Source organism: Canis lupus, chromosome 6 (genome assembly GCF_048164855.1).
Source record: "Canis lupus baileyi chromosome 6, mCanLup2.hap1, whole genome shotgun sequence".
In the NCBI taxonomy this organism is placed as follows: domain Eukaryota; kingdom Metazoa; phylum Chordata; class Mammalia; order Carnivora; family Canidae; genus Canis; species Canis lupus.
Window position 1 is genome coordinate 13,933,593 of NC_132843.1, and position 18,597 is coordinate 13,952,189.

Here is an 18,597-nt window from a genome sequence, read left to right on the forward strand (position 1 = left end):
GGAGATCAAAAACCTTAGAGACTACAGATCTAGCCAAAAACTGCTGGAACAGTTTTGAGTTAATATCTGAAGTCAGAAGGGACTAAGGATAAAGTCTTTTTAAGAAAGTAGCACTTTCCCAATAGAGACAAATCCTCCAAATTCCTGGATTTGGAGTTCTTTGCAAAGGTCTACTCTGCTAGGACTGTGTTCTTGGAAGAAATTTGAAATTTCCTTCAAACTTTTCTTCCACTAAGAGTTGCTATCCCCCCCCCCCCCACCAAAAAAAAAAGAGTTGCTGTCCAGAAAATCCATTATTAGGGGAAAGAAGTAATTTATCAATTGCACTAAGAAATACAGTATTTATGACCTAGCTGTATTTAAGAACAGGTGTTATTCTCAATTACTGTACCTGCTTTTCTTCTTTGCATTTCTTCAGGGTTTTCATCAGATTGGTATGTTCCTCCTCTCTTCTTTCCATCATGATTTTCATCTGCTTCATACCAATCAAAGCTTTCTTCACCTCTTCATCTACATCTATGTCTCCAGCCTCAGAAAAACCTGAAAGATATGTTGCAGTTTTTTCCTTTGAGATTTGATCAGATTATAATGTATCAGAATTACAGTGAGTTCACCAATTTTTCATGTCTCCTAAATACTTTACTGTTCTTTTTCAGCATCAAACCCTGAAACCAGATCACAATGAATTGGCTGTTGGCTGCCACATGGACACAGCTGCCACATAGATAATACCTTCTATTCCTCGCTTCTGAGCTCCTAGACAAGTCAGAGTTCATTTAACCTCATTCTTGTCCCTTTCCTCAGGGCCTGTTTCCATTTATCCATTTTTTCTCTCTCACTTAAAACTCAAGTGTTTATATTAGAAAAAATTCAAATTTTCTTCACAGACAATTTATATTAAATGCCCAACTGGGAACCTCAAACACAGTGAACAATTTCCCTTTCTTTCAGCTTCAATTGCCTTCCCAGGAGGCATCAAACCTAGAAAGTAAAAAAAAAAAAAAAAAAAACCTAGAAAGTATCTCACATAATGCAAGATTCTTTAATAACCTACCAGAAATCTCTTATGCACCTTTTTTTTAAAATAAATTTTTAAAAAATATTTTATTTATTTATTTGACAGAGAGAGCGAGCGAGAGCGAGCTCAAGCAGCAGAAGCAGCAAGCAGAGGGAGAGGAAGAAGCAGGGGCTCCCTGTAGAGCAGAGAGCATGATGCAGGGCTAGATCTCAGGACCATGGGATCTTGACCTGAGCCAAAGGCAGGTCTGAGCTGCCCAGGCGCCCCTTTTATATACCTCTAATAAACTGGTAGTGAATGTGAAATTCATTGTCATTCTCTCTTTGCAATAGTCAATGTGGCTTCCAAAGGACCTTATTCTTGCTACCGAATTTAATTATAGACAACCATAAAGCAACATTTTAACAAATTTATTTTTCTAAGCCTTCAGTCCCAAAAGCATTTATTATCAAGCAGAGGTCACAAGTTAATGAGCATAGACTGACCAGATTTGATGTCATTATAACCCGTTCTTTCACTATCGCAAGAATAACTGCACAGATTACTTTAATTGTTTAAATTTTTCAAATGCTAGAAAAGAATTTCACTGTTAATTAAAACTGTGCTGAGAGGACACCAAACATCTGGATGATACCAAGAAACGCAGTGCAAAAGTTGGCAAGTTTTATCTATGCGATAGCAAACATCTGGATATGTGAACGTTCTCAGATACTCGACTGGAATTTTCTGTTTTTATTCCAGATGTTTGGCGTCATGTCTATTTGGTTTAAGTGCCTAGAGAACATCTTACCGTGAAACTAGAAGGCCGTAATGAATATGGTTATCTCTCTGCTGTAAATCACTGTAAATGCCAGCAGGACATGCAAACATACAAGCAGGACACCGTGCAGAAGATAAAGAAACCAAACGTACCCTTCAGGTTTCCATGCATATCAGTTTTGTCCTTCCAAGTAGGTGCACAGTGACAATCTTTCAGCCATAGCAGATACACAGTAAACACCAAGAGTGATGGCTTCATGTTCCTGCTGTTACTGCAAAAGAAAAATAAACCTGTACCAAATGCCTTCCATTAGGTTAGTTTTTGCCAGCATCAATTGAAAACACATGGTGATCCAAAGCATTTTTCTGTCAATTTTTCTTTATGACTTTAGACAGTTATGCTAATATGCCTGAGACATAAGGAGATTTGGAATATAAATTTTAAAAAAGAGAATCCAAGTCCCTATTTTGTTTACATTCTTTATGACAGTTAAATGAGGTCATCATCTGAAGTATTTGAACTTTAAGACAACGAATAGTATAGATCACAGCCCCAAAGAATCCGTACTTCATTTTATGTTCTGGTCAGCAGTAAACATCCTGAAGCACGAATTAGTTAAAATATGTCAGAGGGATTCTTTTTCTCCAAAATTCTGAATGTTCAAGTAAGTTTTTACCTAGGTAGTTCATTACTTATTTTTTTATGAAAGCAAAAACACCCTCACAGATTTTTCCCATATGTCTTTATAAAACCCGTCAAGATATATGAATAGTGAACAATTGAATTTTTTCTTCTCAGAAAATGAATTTACTTTTAAATTTGATTTGATATACTTTTGTTATAAACATTCCAAATATAAATATGTGCTTTAATAAAGTTAAATACATAAAATAAGTTAGATTATCTTAACTCCTCCCAAAGGGATCTGCTTTATGTATGTTATTTTGGAAAAAAAATTCATTATTTAATCAAAATTTGGGTCTTTTTAATATAATAAAATAACACCAGTACTAGTAGTTACATAATCTACATCTATCATTTGAACTAACTCTTCTCTGTTAAGATCTTATCTATAAAATGAAACTTTTTAACGAAATATATTTACCACTAATTTTGCAGTATCTCCCCAGTGATGTTACCACCAGCTTCTGAAAGGACCTTCACTTTTCTCTGATTTAATTTTCATCTGTGTCAGGGATTTAGCCTTCTTTTAATTTGATGACACAGTTCTTAATCCTATTAACCTAACATTTTGAGATTAAGAATATGGTTTAAAATTTGGTAGTGTTTAGAAAGAAACACTAGAGGGCGGGTTGTGCACATGATCAGGAATTAAGACCTCCAGTTCCTTTATTTTACACAAATATTTTTTGATTGAAGTATAATTGACATACAATATTACATTAGTTTTCAGGTATGCAACATAGTGATTTGACATTTACATAATTTATGAAATGATCACCATGATAAGTCTAGTTACCATGTGTTACCATAGAAAGTAATTGTAATATTGACTGTTACTTAGGCTGTAACAAATGTAAATGTAAATAATGCTGCAATAAACATAGGGATGCATATATCTTTTTGAATTAATGTTTTAATTTTCTTCAGGTAAATTCCCAGAAGTGGAATTGCTGGGTCATATGGCAGTTCTATTTTTAATTTTTTGAGGAACTTCCATACTGTTTTCCAGTGGCTGCACCAATTTACATTCCTACCAACAGTGCATGAGGCTTCCTTTTTCTTCACATCCTTGCCAACACTTTTGATTTCTTGTCTTTTTGATAATAGTCTTTCTGATGGGTGTGAGGTAATAGCTCATTGTGGTTTTGATTTGCATTTCCCTGATGATTAGAGGATGTTGAGCATCTTTTCATGTGTCTGTTGACCATCTGCATGTCTTTTTTGGAAAAATGTTTATTTAGGTCCTCTGCCCATTTTAAAAATCGGATGGGGGGTGTTGATGTTGAGTTGTAGGAGTTTTTTGCATATTTTGGATATTAGCCCTAACTGGATATATCATTTGCAAATATCTTCTCCTTCAGTAGGTTTCCTTTAAGTTTTGTTGGTAGTTCCTTCACTGTGTAAAAACTTTTTAGTTTGATGTAGTCATATTTGTTTGTTTTTGCTTGTTGCCCTTTGTGTGAGGGGATAGATCCAAAAAAATATTGTTATGACCAATGTCTAAGAGTTTACTGCCTATATTTTCTTTTAGGAGTTTTATGGTTTCAGGTCCTACACTTAGGTCTTTAATCCATTTTAAGTTTGTTTTTGTGTATGGTATAAGAAAGTGGTCCACTTTCATTCTTTTGCATATAGCTGTCTAGTTTTTATAACACCATTGTTGAAGAGACTGTTGTTTCCCCATTGCATTTTCTTACCTCTTTTGTTGTAGATTAATTGATCACATATATGTAAATTTATTTCTGGACTTTGTATTCATTTCCATTAACCTATGTGTCTATTTTTAGGCCAAAACCATACTGTTTTGATTACTTTAGCTTTGTAGTGTAGTTTGAAATCAGGGAGTGTGATACCTCCAACTTTGTTCTTCTTTCTCAAGATTGCTTTGGCTATTCAGGGTCTTTGTGGTTCCAATCAGGAACATTTGTGGGACTATTTGTTCTAGTTCTGTAAAAAATGCTTTTTTTTTTTTTTTTTTTTTTTTGGTAGGAATTGCATTGAAACTGTAGATTGCTTTGGATAATTTGGACATTTTAACAATATTAATTTTTCCAATCCATTAGTAGGGTATATATTTCCATTTGTGTCATCTTCAATTTCTTTCATCAACATCTTATAGTTTTCATAATATAGGTCTTTCATTTCCTTGGTTAAATTCCTATGTATTTGACTTTTTGAAGCAGTTGTAAATGAGATTTTCTTAATTTCTTTTTTTGCTAATTCATTATTAATGTATAGGAATGCAACAGATTGTTGTATATTGGTTTTATATCCTATAACTACTGAATTCATTCATTTATTAGTTCTGGTAGTTTTTGGTGGAGTCTTTAGGGTTTTCTACATATAGTATCATGTCATCTTTAAATAGTGATAGTTTTATGTCTTCCTTACTAATTTGAGTGACTTTAATTTCTTTTTCCTGTCTGATTTCTGTGGCCAGGGCTTCCAATGCAGTGTTGAATAAAAGTGGCAAAAATGAGCATCTTTGTCTTGTTCTTGATCTCAGAGGGGAAGCTTTCAGTCTTTCACCGTTGAGAATGATGTTAGCAATGGATTTGTCATCTATGGCCTTCATTATGTTAAGATATGTAAAGAAATTCCCTTTATACCACTTTGTTGAGAGTTTTTGTCATAAATGGATGTTAAATTTTGTTCAGTGCTTTTTCTGCATCTATTGAGATGATTATATGATTTTTATCCTTAATTTTATTAATGTGGTATAATATGTTGATTGATTTGCAGATATTGAGCCATTCTTGTATCACTGGAATAAATTCCACTTGATTGTGATGTGTAATTCTTTTAATTTTTAAAAAAATTTATTAATGAAGCTTAGTTGACATATAATGTTATATTAGTTTCATGTGTACAACATAGTGATTTGACAAATTTATACAATACTCACTGCTCACCATGACAAGTGTAGCAGTGTCACCATACATTATTATAATAGTATGGACTATAATTCCCTATGCTGGACTTCTCATCTCCATGACTTACTTATTTTTTAACTGGAAGTTTGTACCTCTTAGTCTTGTTCATCTATTTCTCCCATCTCCCCAGCCACCTCCCCCCTGTCAACCACCAATTTGTTCTTTGTATTTAAGAGTTTGGTTTTTGTTTGTTCATTTGTTGTTGTTTTTTGTTTTTAGATTCCACATATATGTGAAATCATACGCATTTGTCTTACTTTGTCTGACATTTCATTTAGCATAATGCCTTCTAGGTCCATTCATGTTGTCACAAATTGCAGGATTTAATTCCTTTTTTATGGCTGAGTAATACCTTTAATGTGTTGTCAAATTTGGTTTGCTAATATTGTGTTGATAAATTTTATACTTATGTCCATGAGGGATATTGGCCTGTAATTTTCTTTTCTTCTCTTTCTTTTTTCTTTTCTTTCTTTATTTTTTTGGTAGTGTCTTTTTTTTAAGTTTTTAAAAATGTATTTATCACAAGAGACAGACACAGAGAGAGAGGCAGAGACACAGGCAGAGAGAGAAGCAGGCTCCATGCAGGGAGCCCGACGTGGGACTCGATCCCAGGACTCCAGGATCATGCCCTGGGCCGAAGGCAAGTGCTCAACCACTGAGCCACCCAGGGATCCGTTTTGTGGTGTCTTTATCTGGTTTTGGTATCAGAGTAATGCTGGCTTCCTAGAATGAATTTGGTAGCATTCCTTCTTAAGATTGTTTGGAATAGTTTCAGAAGGATAGGTATTAACTCTTCTTTAAATGTTTAATTGAATTCCCCTGTGCAACCATCTGGTCCTGGACTTGTTTTTGTTAGGGTTTTTTTGATGACCAATATAATTTCATAACTAGTAGTCATTCTGTTTAAGTTTTCTATTTTCTTCCTGATTCAGTCTTGGAAAATTGTATATTTCTAGGAATTTAATCATTTCTTCTAGTTTGTCCAATTTGTTGGCATGTAATTGTACTAGTTTTTTTTATAATCCTTTTTGTTTTGTTTTTTAAAGATTTATTTATTTATTTGTGATAGACATAGAGAGAGAGAGAGAGAGAGAGAGGCAGAGACACAGGCAGAGGGAGAAGCAGGCTCCACTCCTGGAGCCTGACGCGGGACTCGATCCCGGGACTCCAGGATCGCGCCCTGGGCCAAAGGCAGGTGCTAAACCGCTGAGCCACCCAAGGATCCCTTATAATCCTTTGTATTTCCAGGGTGTTGATTGTAACTTCTCCTCTTTCATTTCTGATTTTATTTATTTGGGCCCTCTCTTTTTCTGGATGAGTCTAGTTGAACTTTTATCAGTTTTGTCTTTTCAAAGAACTAGCTCTTAGTTTCATTGTTATTTTCTATTTTTTCTGTTCTCTGTTTCATTTATTGATGCTGAGAGGGCACTGATGGGTGGGGCTGGTCCTTGGTGTGGCTAGCTGCAAAGCCCAGCTCAGACTATTGTAGGTGCACTGGTGGGCGTGGCTACCCCTGTCCAGGAGTGAGTTGCTTTGGTAGGGTAGATGTCCACCGGGTGTGACAAGGTGGAAATGTCTTGGGAGGGGAGCACTGGTCCTGGCTGAGGCTATCCATTAGGTGTGGTAGGGTGGGGGTCACTTTGGAGTTGGTGAATTGGGCAGGACACGTCCACAGGGGGACACTTGGGGAGTGTGAATGGTGGTAGCAAAGGTAGATGGGGAATATGAAAAATGTCACCCATCAGTACCAGGCCAGTTAGGTAGAAGAAGAATAAGGATTGGTGCCTGGGAGCACTTCCATCCCAAGAGGAAGTTCTTACAACTTTCTGCTCTGTTGGCGAATGCCGTAAAACTAGTCAGTAAATCTTCACACATGGCCCAGGAGCTTTTCAAACTCCTGCCTCTGTGCTGGGTCTCAGAGTGAGTGCGTTTGTGCATGGTCCCTTTGAGAGTGGAGTCTCAGCTCTCTTGGAATTAAGCCCTGCTGATTTTCAAAGCCATATGTTATGGAGGCTCATCTCTGTGCAGGGGCCCAGAGCTGGGGTGCTTAATGTGAGGCTTGAACTCCTTGCTCCTCAGGGAGGACCTCCACATTTGTGACATTTCTCCCATCTGTGGCTCATTGCATCAGGGGTGTATGTCCTGGCTAGACGACACCTTTATCCCTCCTACCTGTCTCAATGTGTCCTTTTCTTTTTCTTTATATCTTTAGGTGTGGAAGAGCTGTTATGCTAGTCTGTAGGTTGTTCTCAGAGAGAGTTGTCCTATATGTAGTTGAAGTTTTGGTGGGAGGTGCTAAGTTCAGAATCTTCCTGCTCTGCCATCTTGATCTCTCCTCTACACAGATATGTTTTTATAGGACTCATTCAAACTTTGAACATTTTTTTAAACTTGAAGTTTTTGATATGTATATTCCTATATAGGCCAAACAAATTTCTTTGGAAATATAAGCCGTAATATGAAACAGAGTAAGTAAACTCTTAGATAAAACATTTTGAAGATTATTTATATAGTTGTCTAGCATTTTTTGACTATCCGCAAACACATTTTAAGTAGATAAATGATAAAATCTAGCATATAAATAATGCAATAGATAGTATTTCAAGCCCACTACAATTTGCTAATTGATGAGCTGAACTGAAAATTCAGCTAATGATTTGTTTAAAAACAATTTAGAGAACTCTTAATCACCATAGCCAGTTGTAGTCTGGGTCTCTCTGGGTACTGAAATCTCAAGATCATCATGGGTCCCTTTAAAGTTTTGAGGGATTAGCATATTATGTGCTTAGTGCTTTCTGAGTGGGTCACACTGACTGTCCTGAACTGGCCCACCTACCTTTCAAAGGCCCTTCGATGTTGGTCCTGGTGTTTGAACAAACTGCTGTTTGGAGTTTATCTATGCTCCACTTAGGCACCAAGACAGGCAATTACAGGACATATTCAAAGTCCAGCCCACACCCAATTTCAGCTGTCTTAATTATCCACTAATTCTCTGTTTTAGTTGGAAACTTCTTAGCTCTGTTGGAAAACAGATTAACTCAAAGCAAAACTTGAACTATTATTACGTTAAGTAGCCTAATGTCACTTTTGAGCAACTACAGTCCACACCTGTAAACAGATGTGTCCTATCCTGAGAGGTGACTAGTTGGCTAATGGAAGAAAGGGCTTTGGGTATTTTTCTCAGGAAGAGAAGAGCACAGTTCTGGAAGAGTTAGTCATAGGAAATTATCCAGTGCTACTCTGACCCTGAGAACCCTTGCTCATTAGTTGCTGTTGTCCAAGTTTGGGACTGTTTGAAATCATGGCTGACATCTGCAAACCCAAATTTTTTGAAAAAGGAAACTGTTACTTAGGAAGTCCAGTGGTTCATCCCATAGTGGCAGATTTTTTTCTGTAATCCATGTTCCCCCTTTAAGTGTAATTTCTGAGAACGCAAGTTTATTGCTAACTAGTACTAATTACTTTTAAAAAATCCTGAAGGTTCCAAAAAGTTTCTTCCTCTAATTATTTCATCTGTTTTCACAGCTGCCATTTTACTCTTAAGATTAAGCAATATTTCATACAAACCCCACTTACTTTTATACTTATGATGTCATTATGTTTAAGATTTAAGTGGATTATAAAATACCACAAATAGCTACTTGGTAACTAAGGAGCAAGGTCATCTTAGTTAAGAAAGATGGCAAGAAGATGTGTGCAGTGTAGTATCAACCAAGAAATAGGCTGAGGAGTCAGACAGATGGATTTCAAAGTATCAGCTACACTGCTAAGGTCAGGCTTGGACAGAGTGTCTTAGACATGTGGTCCTAATGGACTTGTTGCTAAGTCACTCCGGATTAGATTTGTCCATACTGCCACTGGCATAGCCAGACAACCTCTGGACTTCTACTGGGACACTTACTTCGCAGAGAGCAGATGAGGAAGCCTGTGCCATTTGTGCTGTTTCCTATGTGCAGCCCAACTCCAAGATACAATGTCAATGGTCCCCTGCACTTGTGCAACCTGGGAGCCCTCCTGTAATAAGCTGGGATTTGCTGATTTGCACCAGTAAGTTCAGAAAGAGAAGGAAAGAGAGTGAACCCCTAATGCATTCTCACAACTAATGAGATCCATGGACTAGTGGATTCTTCAAGAGTCAAGTAACCTACTCTTGCTTGGGATGGTGGGAGGCCCTGGAGTGTTACCCTGGTAGAAGTCCCTCCAAAGTAACATGAAGATGTTCTCCTACACACATACACATACACACACACATCAGGGAGGCAATGTATGAAAGAAAGAAAATAAAAGACAAAAGATAAAAAATTCAGGATCCAAATTTATTTAGGTAGATTATATGGATTATAATAATAATACATTTTGCTAGATTTATTTTTCGTCCTTCCTTCCTTCTTCCTTCTATCTTTATTTATTTAGCCATTTATTTAACAAATTTGAAGGACATAATTCCTATTACAAAGCTAAATTTTAGAAGTAGAGTATAAGTTCTCTTAAAAATTGCTCCCTTTGTAGGCAAAGGTTGGCTAACTCACTGACAGAAAGGACCAGTGGTATAGTATAAAGATCACTGATTTAAAAGGTCAGTTCTCATCAAAATCTCTGCCACTCTGTGCACTCCAGTCCTCCGTGTCTTCATCTAAAAATGAGAAATAATCGGGGCACCTGCATGGCTTAGTCGTTTAAGTGTCTGTCTTTGGCTCAGGTCATGATCCTAGGGTCCCTGGGATTGAGACCCGTGTTGGGCTGCTCAGTAGGGAGCCTGCTTCTCCCTCTCCTCTTTGCTCATGCTCTCTTGTTATCTGTCTCTCTCAAATAAATAAATAAAATCTTAAAATTTTTTTAAAATAAAATTGAGAAATAATTGGAAGAATCTCAATTGTTACCCCAGTTCTATAATTCTGTGATTATTATTCACTTATTCTCACCAAGCTTCATCATAGTTTAAGTAAAATAAATGAATTGAATCAATCTGTATAATAAAACCTTACAGCTACCTTATCTCTCTTACAGAGTTGCTGAATGTGTCCCTTAATTAATACAGATAAAAATGTTGTGTTGAGCCATAGCTCAAGTACATGTAACTGGAAGGTAGACCAACAACTTCTTAAAAAAATTTGGACAAAACAAAAATTATTTTGGCCATATATCATAGGCAGCAGAAGTAGGCACAGAAACCAGACTTCAAAATCTTTCATGAAAAAGATCATGGTTGAAAACAGTATGAAGAAATAATATCCCACTTAACCTTATTATAAAGTCAGAATTTAGGGCAGCCTGCGTGGCTCAGCAGTTTAACACTGCCTTCAGCCCAGGGCGTGATCCTGGAGACCGGGGATCGAGTCCCACGTCAGGCTCCCTGCATGGAGCCTGCTTCTCCCTCTGCCTGTGTCTCTGTCTCTGTCTCTCTCTCTGTCTGTCTCTCTCATGAATGAATAAATAAAAAATCTTAAAAAAAAATAAAGTCAGAATTTATCTGTACCAATAAGTACTACATAAATTTATTAATCAGGATGCATACAAATACCAAATACATTCTAAAATTTCCATTACACCCAGCATAGTACTTCCCTTGTTTGCAGTGAGCTCAGCTTTTGGGATAGCATATTCAGCAAATGTGTATTGGGCACCTATGATGTCCCACACATGGAGGAGATGACAGGAAGAGAACAGAGACTTTCTGCTGTCTGGGAGTTCATGCTGCATTCCAGTGGGATTGAAGAGAACAACACTCAAATAAGTATATAAGCAAGAGCATATCAGAGAATGAAAGCAGTTACAAAGAAAATAAAATGGGGTTATGTGATTTTAAGTAATTTGAAAGGGGAGGGGCTACTTTAGGTAGATAGTCAAGGAAATTTTTAAACCAGTGCTTCTTAAACTCTACCATGCAAATGAACCACACGGGATCTTGTTAAAACGCAGATTCTGATGCAGTATGTGTAGGCGGGGCATGGGATTCTGCATTTCCAACAAGACCCCATGTGACACCCGTGGGTCCTGGACCACACTTTGAAAGGCAGGGATCTTACATATTTTTCCCCCATGGCATTCCCGTACTTAAATCCTTTCAGGAAATTCTCATTGTGTACAGAGTAAAGTTCAGTCAGAGCATGTAAGTCCTTGCTCAAAAGTCTCCAGGGGCTCCCCATCTTCCTCAGAGCAAATTCCAAAGGATGTAAGTGGTTTACAAGCCTCCTCAAGACCTTCTCCACTCTGAAACTATCTGATCTCATCTCCCATTACTTCCCTTTCCCACTGCAGCTCTAGCTGCCCTGGTTTTACTGATGTTCCTGGAGTATGCCAAGCATGATCTTGCCATGAGGCCTTTGCAAGGCTAATCCCTGTGCTTTGAACACTCTTCCTCCAGAGAGCCACTCTTTAACTCAACTCTGTGCACAAATTACCTTCTCAAGGTGGCCTATCCGATGATGTGAGGCCTATTCTCCTCTTTAAAGTTGCAACCTACTCCCTATACCTCATTCCTGGTCTTCCTTATGCCCTCTTCTTTTGCTTTTGCCATAACACTTAGCACCTTCTAACAGATGACAAAATTAATGTGTATATTATATGTATTGCTTATTTGTATTCTCCTGAGAGAGCTTTATTTTATAGTCAAATGAATCTCAAGTGCCTAACACATTGTGTGCCTGTGTGTGTGTGTGTGTGTGTGTGTGTGTAAAACGAACAGAATTGCGTGCTTACATGGCTTGACTCTGGCCTTTCTCTCCAGACTATCTTTAACTGCTTCCTTCCCCATACTTAGTGGTCCAGCAGCCCTAAACTTCTAACAGTTGCATGAATACATCTTGGTTTGTTTTCTCTTCATGCTACACATTGCCCCTTCCAGGTCTCTCTTTTACTTGTCATTTAACCCTTCAATGTTCAGATCAAGATGCATTTACTTGTTTCCATTCTCAGGGCATTCTTGATAGTGTCTTGCTTTGTTACACCATTCTACTTGTATATATCTCTATTGTTGCACATTCCCTCCTTCATTTCAAGAGTTTATATATTGAACCAGTCAAGGTCTGCACAGGAAACAGAAGGTATACTCAGAAGAAATCATAAAAATAATTTTATGAAGGGGCCATTTGCAGAAGTGGGCAGAGGTAAGGAAATGGATCATTGGGTATAGGAGCTCAGTGAGTGTCAGGACCTGAGAGGAGGGAGTTGGAATAGTAGAGGAACAGCCAGAGTGGCCATGTCAAAACAATGCCTCCCATTTGCTGAACTCAACCAGAAGCCACAGAGCTCCAGGGTGCCTGAAAGATGTAGTTCATAGAGATTGAATTCTAAGGGGCACAGAGAAACATAGAGAATGGATTTGGGGGAGAGGGTGGCAAGCAAAGGCCAACCAGCACACGTGTTCATCTCCCCATTAGGTGAATGATTTCTGAGGGCAGGACCATTTCTCGTTCATTGTTGTATGACAATGAACCTAGCACAGGGCCTGCTTCAGAGTGATCATTCAATAAGTTTTTGTGGAAGGAAGCTATAACATTAGGGCATATACTACATTTAGTTGAATATTTGTAGGAAGGTAGGCAGGAAGATGGTCAAATCTTCTTGACCATCTAGATTCAGGCAAGCCAAGTAAATTTTTGAGACAAGGAGTAATCCAGATACTCTGATGATACACAGGAGGTCATTGGGTAGGGTGACCAACTGTCCTGGTTTGCTTGGGATTGTCCTGGTTTGAGCACTGAAAGCCTTCAGCTTGAGGAACCCTCAATACCATGTCAACTGGGATACTTGGTCACCCTACAATTAGGGTCAGTTGAAAAATACAGATTCTGATTCCTCATGATAGGGCTTCATTAAGAAGTATTATTCAAAGGTGACTCAAGCTATTATGGCTTTTTGACAGTTATTTTGAGTTTTGTAAAACTTAGAATCTTCTCTGGCATGTGATAACTTCACTAATGAACCAGTCAAGAGGTCCTAAGAAAAACCCTACACTGCCTGTATTCTCCTAACCTCAAACCTTGCAAAACTGATCTAATCAGTATCTCAGGTGTAAAATTATGTACTCTAGCATATTTGTAGAAATAACAAGACTTTATTTCCACAGGTTTCTGGGTGTATTTCCAAACACTTTGCCAGTCTTCTCCTCTGTAAACTGCAAGCGCCTTGTTCTAGCAGTCAACAGAAAGAATATGCACACACAACTATTGTACCAGTGGCCATTTCTGATCTTTGTATCTGCTAAATGAGGAAATGGTTGAGAACAGTTTAAGACTTTTTGCAGCAAGTCTAACTTGCTCAACTTTTGGCCGAACTATAGAAACTCGATATGCTGTAAAACTGCCTGGTTCTTGAACCAGATAAACTCCTTTTATTAGTGAGAAACATCATATAGGTACTGATTTATGTATCCTTTATGTAAGTACAGGAAATATTTAGCCAAAATATAGTATTTTTAATTTATGAGAGATTTTAGAAATAAACTGGCAAGTGGATTGCTTTGAATTTTGGTGGGAAAGGCGAATGCTTCTGAAGCAAATTAAAAAAAAAAAAAGACCCAAGTGCTGAGTACAGTAACAGCATGCAGGTGATAATAATAAGCCAAACAACAGTATGCTAAGAGGAATAAATAAACCAGTCACCAAAATTAAGATTTGCTTATGTGGTGTGATATTAAGGGAAATAGTTTGATTAATACTTAGATTTAAATCGTTATTAATTTTTATGATTATGGCAGTCACTGACATTTTTGGTGATAAAAATAAATAATTTAAATAATTTAAACAACTTTTTTCAAAGTTTTAAAAAATTTACTTAAGCATCTTAATGTCACCATCACCTGAGAAAACAAATGAGAGTTACCTTTACTGGGTACACTGTGCCAGCCACCCTGTTAGACATTTTACATAAAATCTCATCTAATCTTTTCAACCCTATGATATGAGTATTACCAACCCCATTTTATAAATAATACAAGGATCACAGAAGGTAAGTAATTTTTGCCCAGTGTCACAAAAATCTCTTTGTTCTTTCCACTGCATCATGTAATTACCTTAGAAACAAAACCAAAATCACTTAAAGACATGTAAAAATACCGTTCTGGTAACGACATTATTTTGCTTCTCTCTGTGTAATTTCATTGCATTTTGCTAATTAAAAGTGAAGTTAAATAAGAAACTTGATATAGCACTATAAGATCTATAATGATGCTTTTTGTGTACTGTAGAGGTATTTGGACCTTTAGTGCTTGTTGAATGGTAGGTACTTGGTAATTCTACTCATTTTGTTAATTTGCTCATATATTTCAATTTCTGAAATAGTTGCCAAAAGTTGTTAAAAGGGAACAATGGGCATATTTTTAAAGTTTAATAAATCAAAACAACATGGGCACATGCTAAAGATTAATTTGGGATCATTTACATAAATGGCATTCTGGTGGGGGAGGGAGGTGTTTTTTTTTTAAGTGCAGAAAAAGGAATGCAACCTATTTCTTGAAAGGGCATATGAGTGGATCTCATATTCTCACACATGGCTTTGTTTTCAAATTCTTGAAAGTGCAGAAATTCTTTTAATTTAAAGGTGAGCCCATGGAAAATCTGGAACAGCTGTAGAAAACCATAGAGGAACGCAGTGCCATGGCCACTTTCTTAGCTCGCGACACCACCCCAGGGAGATCTGACCCTCCACTCACCACTGTTCTAAATTATCAAAGAGAGGCACCTCTGTCCCCATTGCTACGAAGGAGATGCTTCCATGGAATTCATTGTCTCATTAACTGATCCTGCTAAAGGTTAGTGAGCACAGAGATATACTTGACAACCCCTTGGACACAAGAGGGACGCCAGGCTGTCCAAGGAAGAAGGCTCAGGAAGAGTCTACATTCAGCTGATTAGACAGTAAGATTTGGAAAACAGCCATATCTCAAAATGCTATCTGAGGGACCTGGCCAAACATACCACCATGACTTTCTTCAAGGTCACGCAAAGTTTAAGTGATTTTTACAATCCCACATTCCAATGTGTCCTTCTCCATCGATGTATTTCCCATGGTAGTTCATCATTCTATATTTATGGCGTTTTTATTAGGTAACAGCATCTCATCTCTCTGAGTAATTGTGCTGCTGCATATTTTTGGAAACTTCCACCAGTCATAGTCTGGGACTGAGGGGTTTCATAAGTGTTGGGGGTGGTTTGAAAATCTTATTCTCGAATGAGACAGGTAAAAAATGGTCTTATTAGGATTTCTGTTTTCAATGTCCAAAGAAAAGTCCCTGGGAGAGAAAAACAATACAGAGCACTGGTAAGATCTGTACATTGGAAGTAGGGTAAGCTAGAGTAATCAGCTTAATCTAGCCATAAATAGTGTATGCAGCTCTTTGTTTCATTATCATCAGTTAACCGAGGCCCATCAGGAACATGGATTGGAATCAGGGGGCTCTTCTAGAGTTTCCACCAATGCTGATTTCCACAAGCTGCCCTGAGAATGCCATGAACTGCCCAAGCATTCATACACATACATCCTGTCACAGTGATTCATTTCCTGCCTGTTTCCCCCACCACCACCCAACAATGGTTTTGTAGGGATAGGCTATCTCCCTGCACTGACCCTCCTGGCGGTTTTGATAAAGACAAGAAATAGATTGGTATAGCCCAGGAGGTCACCTGAGCTTTGCTGACAGCCTCTGAAAAGGCCACCAGCATTTCCACATTCCTTGGTAAGGACAGGGAGTGGCTTTGTTCTGCCTTCCAAGAGGCTGGACATCCACTGAGTTTGTCCTGCCTCATCTGAGAGGGGCTTCTCTGGTTCTCCAGGGAAGTGGGCAGAAGCAGCCAGAAGGGGACCATCTCATGTCCTAAAGGATATCATCCCTCACCTGTCACTCATATGTGCTCAAGTGCTGCCCTCTGGAGGCATCCATGCCACTGGCTCAGAGTCAGATCTGTTAGTCCAGAGGTCATCTCCACCTGGAGCGGGGAAACCCAATAGGCTTGTAGGTCTTCGGAGAAGCAGGTGTTGCCAGGTCTGAAAGGAGCAGAGGTCATTTAGCTCCAGCTAAATTGTCATGAAGGAATGTGGACCTACTGTAGAGAGAACACTCAGGTTTCCGAAAGAAGCTAGAAATACAAATTTTTGCCTGAAATTCCTGACTTTTCAAAGTTGGCAACCTCACTCAGTTAAAAAACAAAAAAAACAAAACAGAAAAACAGTGTAACGGCAGGACCATGAGTAGTATATACAATGTCTTGTGCAAATTAGAAAAAAAAGAAAAAGTACCCCTCTGGGCAGATAAAGCAGGAAAAAAAAAAAAAAAGTGTCAACGTGCCAAGTAAAAGGGTCCCTCTGAGCAGTTGCTCCCTGTGCTGCTGGGCTTAATGAGTGAGTCCTGGCTGGGTTTCAGCCTCCACTTGCCTGCTGGCTGGGCGCTTCATGGAGGTACACCCTACACAGCTGCAGGCAGCTCTCATACAGCTGCCAAGTGGGTCTGTATTAGCCAGATTCTGCCCCTGGGCCTCAGGTTCACAAACTCTGGATGATGGAAGAGGTAGCTAGAGAGAAGGGAAGCCAACAGAAATTGCAAGCCTACCCTTGCTAAGGGGCCATAAAACTTAAAAATATTTCTCCCTTCACTGAGTCCCCCAAACCTCCCCTCAGTCATCCTGGATGGTGAACATTGGATCACTAGATATTGTTATTTAACGTGACATTTCTTCTAAGGTCAATGCACTCTGTGAGAAGAATGTACTTCTTTATCAACTTTATCTTTTTTTGGTATATTTCATCTATTTATTTTTAATATCTTCCCTTTATTGGTCTACTATGTGTCATGGCACTTTACATAAATTATTTCTGACAATATCCTGACAAGGCAATATAATCCCCCCTATTTTACAGATGAAGATCCTAAGGGTCAGAGAAGTACTTTTTCCCAAAACTACCTAGGAAATGACTATGTGCCAGGCTTCAATCCTAGGTCTGTCTCAGGAAGCTGTTGCTGCCCTAAGATGATATGATGACTTTGTTCCTTCTACTTGGGATGGCAGAGGCTCTCTTCTCTCCTGAAAATCTCTCAAGGAAGGTCTGTGTTATTCAGGCACTTAATGCATGGAGATCTACTATTTGGCCTTATCCCTCCCTCTTTCTGTTTTTTTTTTTTTAATTTTTATTTATTTATTCGTGAGAGACATACAGAGAGGGAGAGTCATAGGCAGAAGGAGAAGCAGGCTCCCTGCGGGGAGCCCGATGCAGGACTTGATCCCAGGACCCCAGGATCACACAACCTGAGCCAAAGGCAGATGTTCAACCACTGAGCCATCCAGGTGCCCCTCTCTTTCTGTTTCTTAGTAAAATGCAAGAACAATTCTTTTACAAAGTGAAGGATGTATTTGTGTAATGTATAACTCTGAAAATAACAATATCACCAGATGTACATTTCCCAATGAGTGTTGTTCCTTCAAAATACTGGGTTGCCTTGGTGATCGGAGACTTATTCCAATAATGCGTTCATCAGTCATCACCTTTCCAATACTTCTCTTTTGGAAGTACCTTCAAAGCCAGTTTACATACCATTCAAAGAAATAAGGCTCATCATTTCAGTGGCATCTACTGCTTTAATCCTTAAATGATAATATCCAGCCTTTTCAGCCACTCTGTTATCAGAGAGGAATACAAATAACTTAAAGCTATTTCCAAAAATTAATTAAGCCCAGTCTCAATGGAATTAGATTTGCCTCTTGAGAATTTTCACAAGAATATGCTGGATGTTTTAATATTATCTCCAAAATAGGGGTTTCAAAACTATTCTGAGCCCACCAGCACCATTGGTTAGGTGTATGACCTTTAAAGAGACATCATGCGTTGGACTGGAAAGGTCCTGACAAGTCATTCAAGCTAAATAAAGAATCAGGGTAGGGACGCCTGGGTGGCTTAGCAGTTGAGCATCTGACTTTGGCTCAGGTCATGATCTTGGGGTTCCAAGATTGAGTCCCACATCAGGCTACCTGCAGGGAGCCTGCTTCTCCCTCTGCCTGTCTCTGCCTCTCTCTGTCTCTCATGAATAAATAAATAAAATCTTAAAAAAAAAAAAAAGAATCAAGGTGGTAGACTAAGTTTTGAGTCTGAACTCAGGAGCCAGACAGACTAGGCTCAAATATTCCCTTTGCCACTTACTAAGTATGTAAAGTTGCACAAATTACTTAATCTCTTCATGTCTCAGTTTCCTGTTTTGTAAAATGAAGATCGTA

At 38.3% G+C, this 18,597-nt stretch overlaps 1 protein-coding gene across 4 annotated transcripts in view; it reads right to left on the reverse strand.

The window, feature by feature from the left end:
• Positions 1-18,597, reverse strand: part of CLUL1 (clusterin like 1) — a 51,422-nt gene that overhangs the window by 22,850 nt on the left and 9,975 nt on the right. For 3 of the 4 annotated variants that reach the window (XM_072828972.1, XM_072828968.1, XM_072828969.1), the window contains exons 2-4: positions 16,230-16,378; positions 1,931-2,049; positions 392-540 (exon numbers count right to left, since the gene is read on the reverse strand). In XM_072828972.1, the coding sequence (XP_072685073.1) occupies positions 392-540; positions 1,931-2,049; positions 16,230-16,240 (279 nt within the window). In that variant the 5' untranslated portion in view covers positions 16,241-16,378. The remainder of the gene's footprint in view (positions 1-391; positions 541-1,930; positions 2,050-16,229; positions 16,379-18,597) is intronic. The other variant, XM_072828973.1, reaches the window with a different exon arrangement.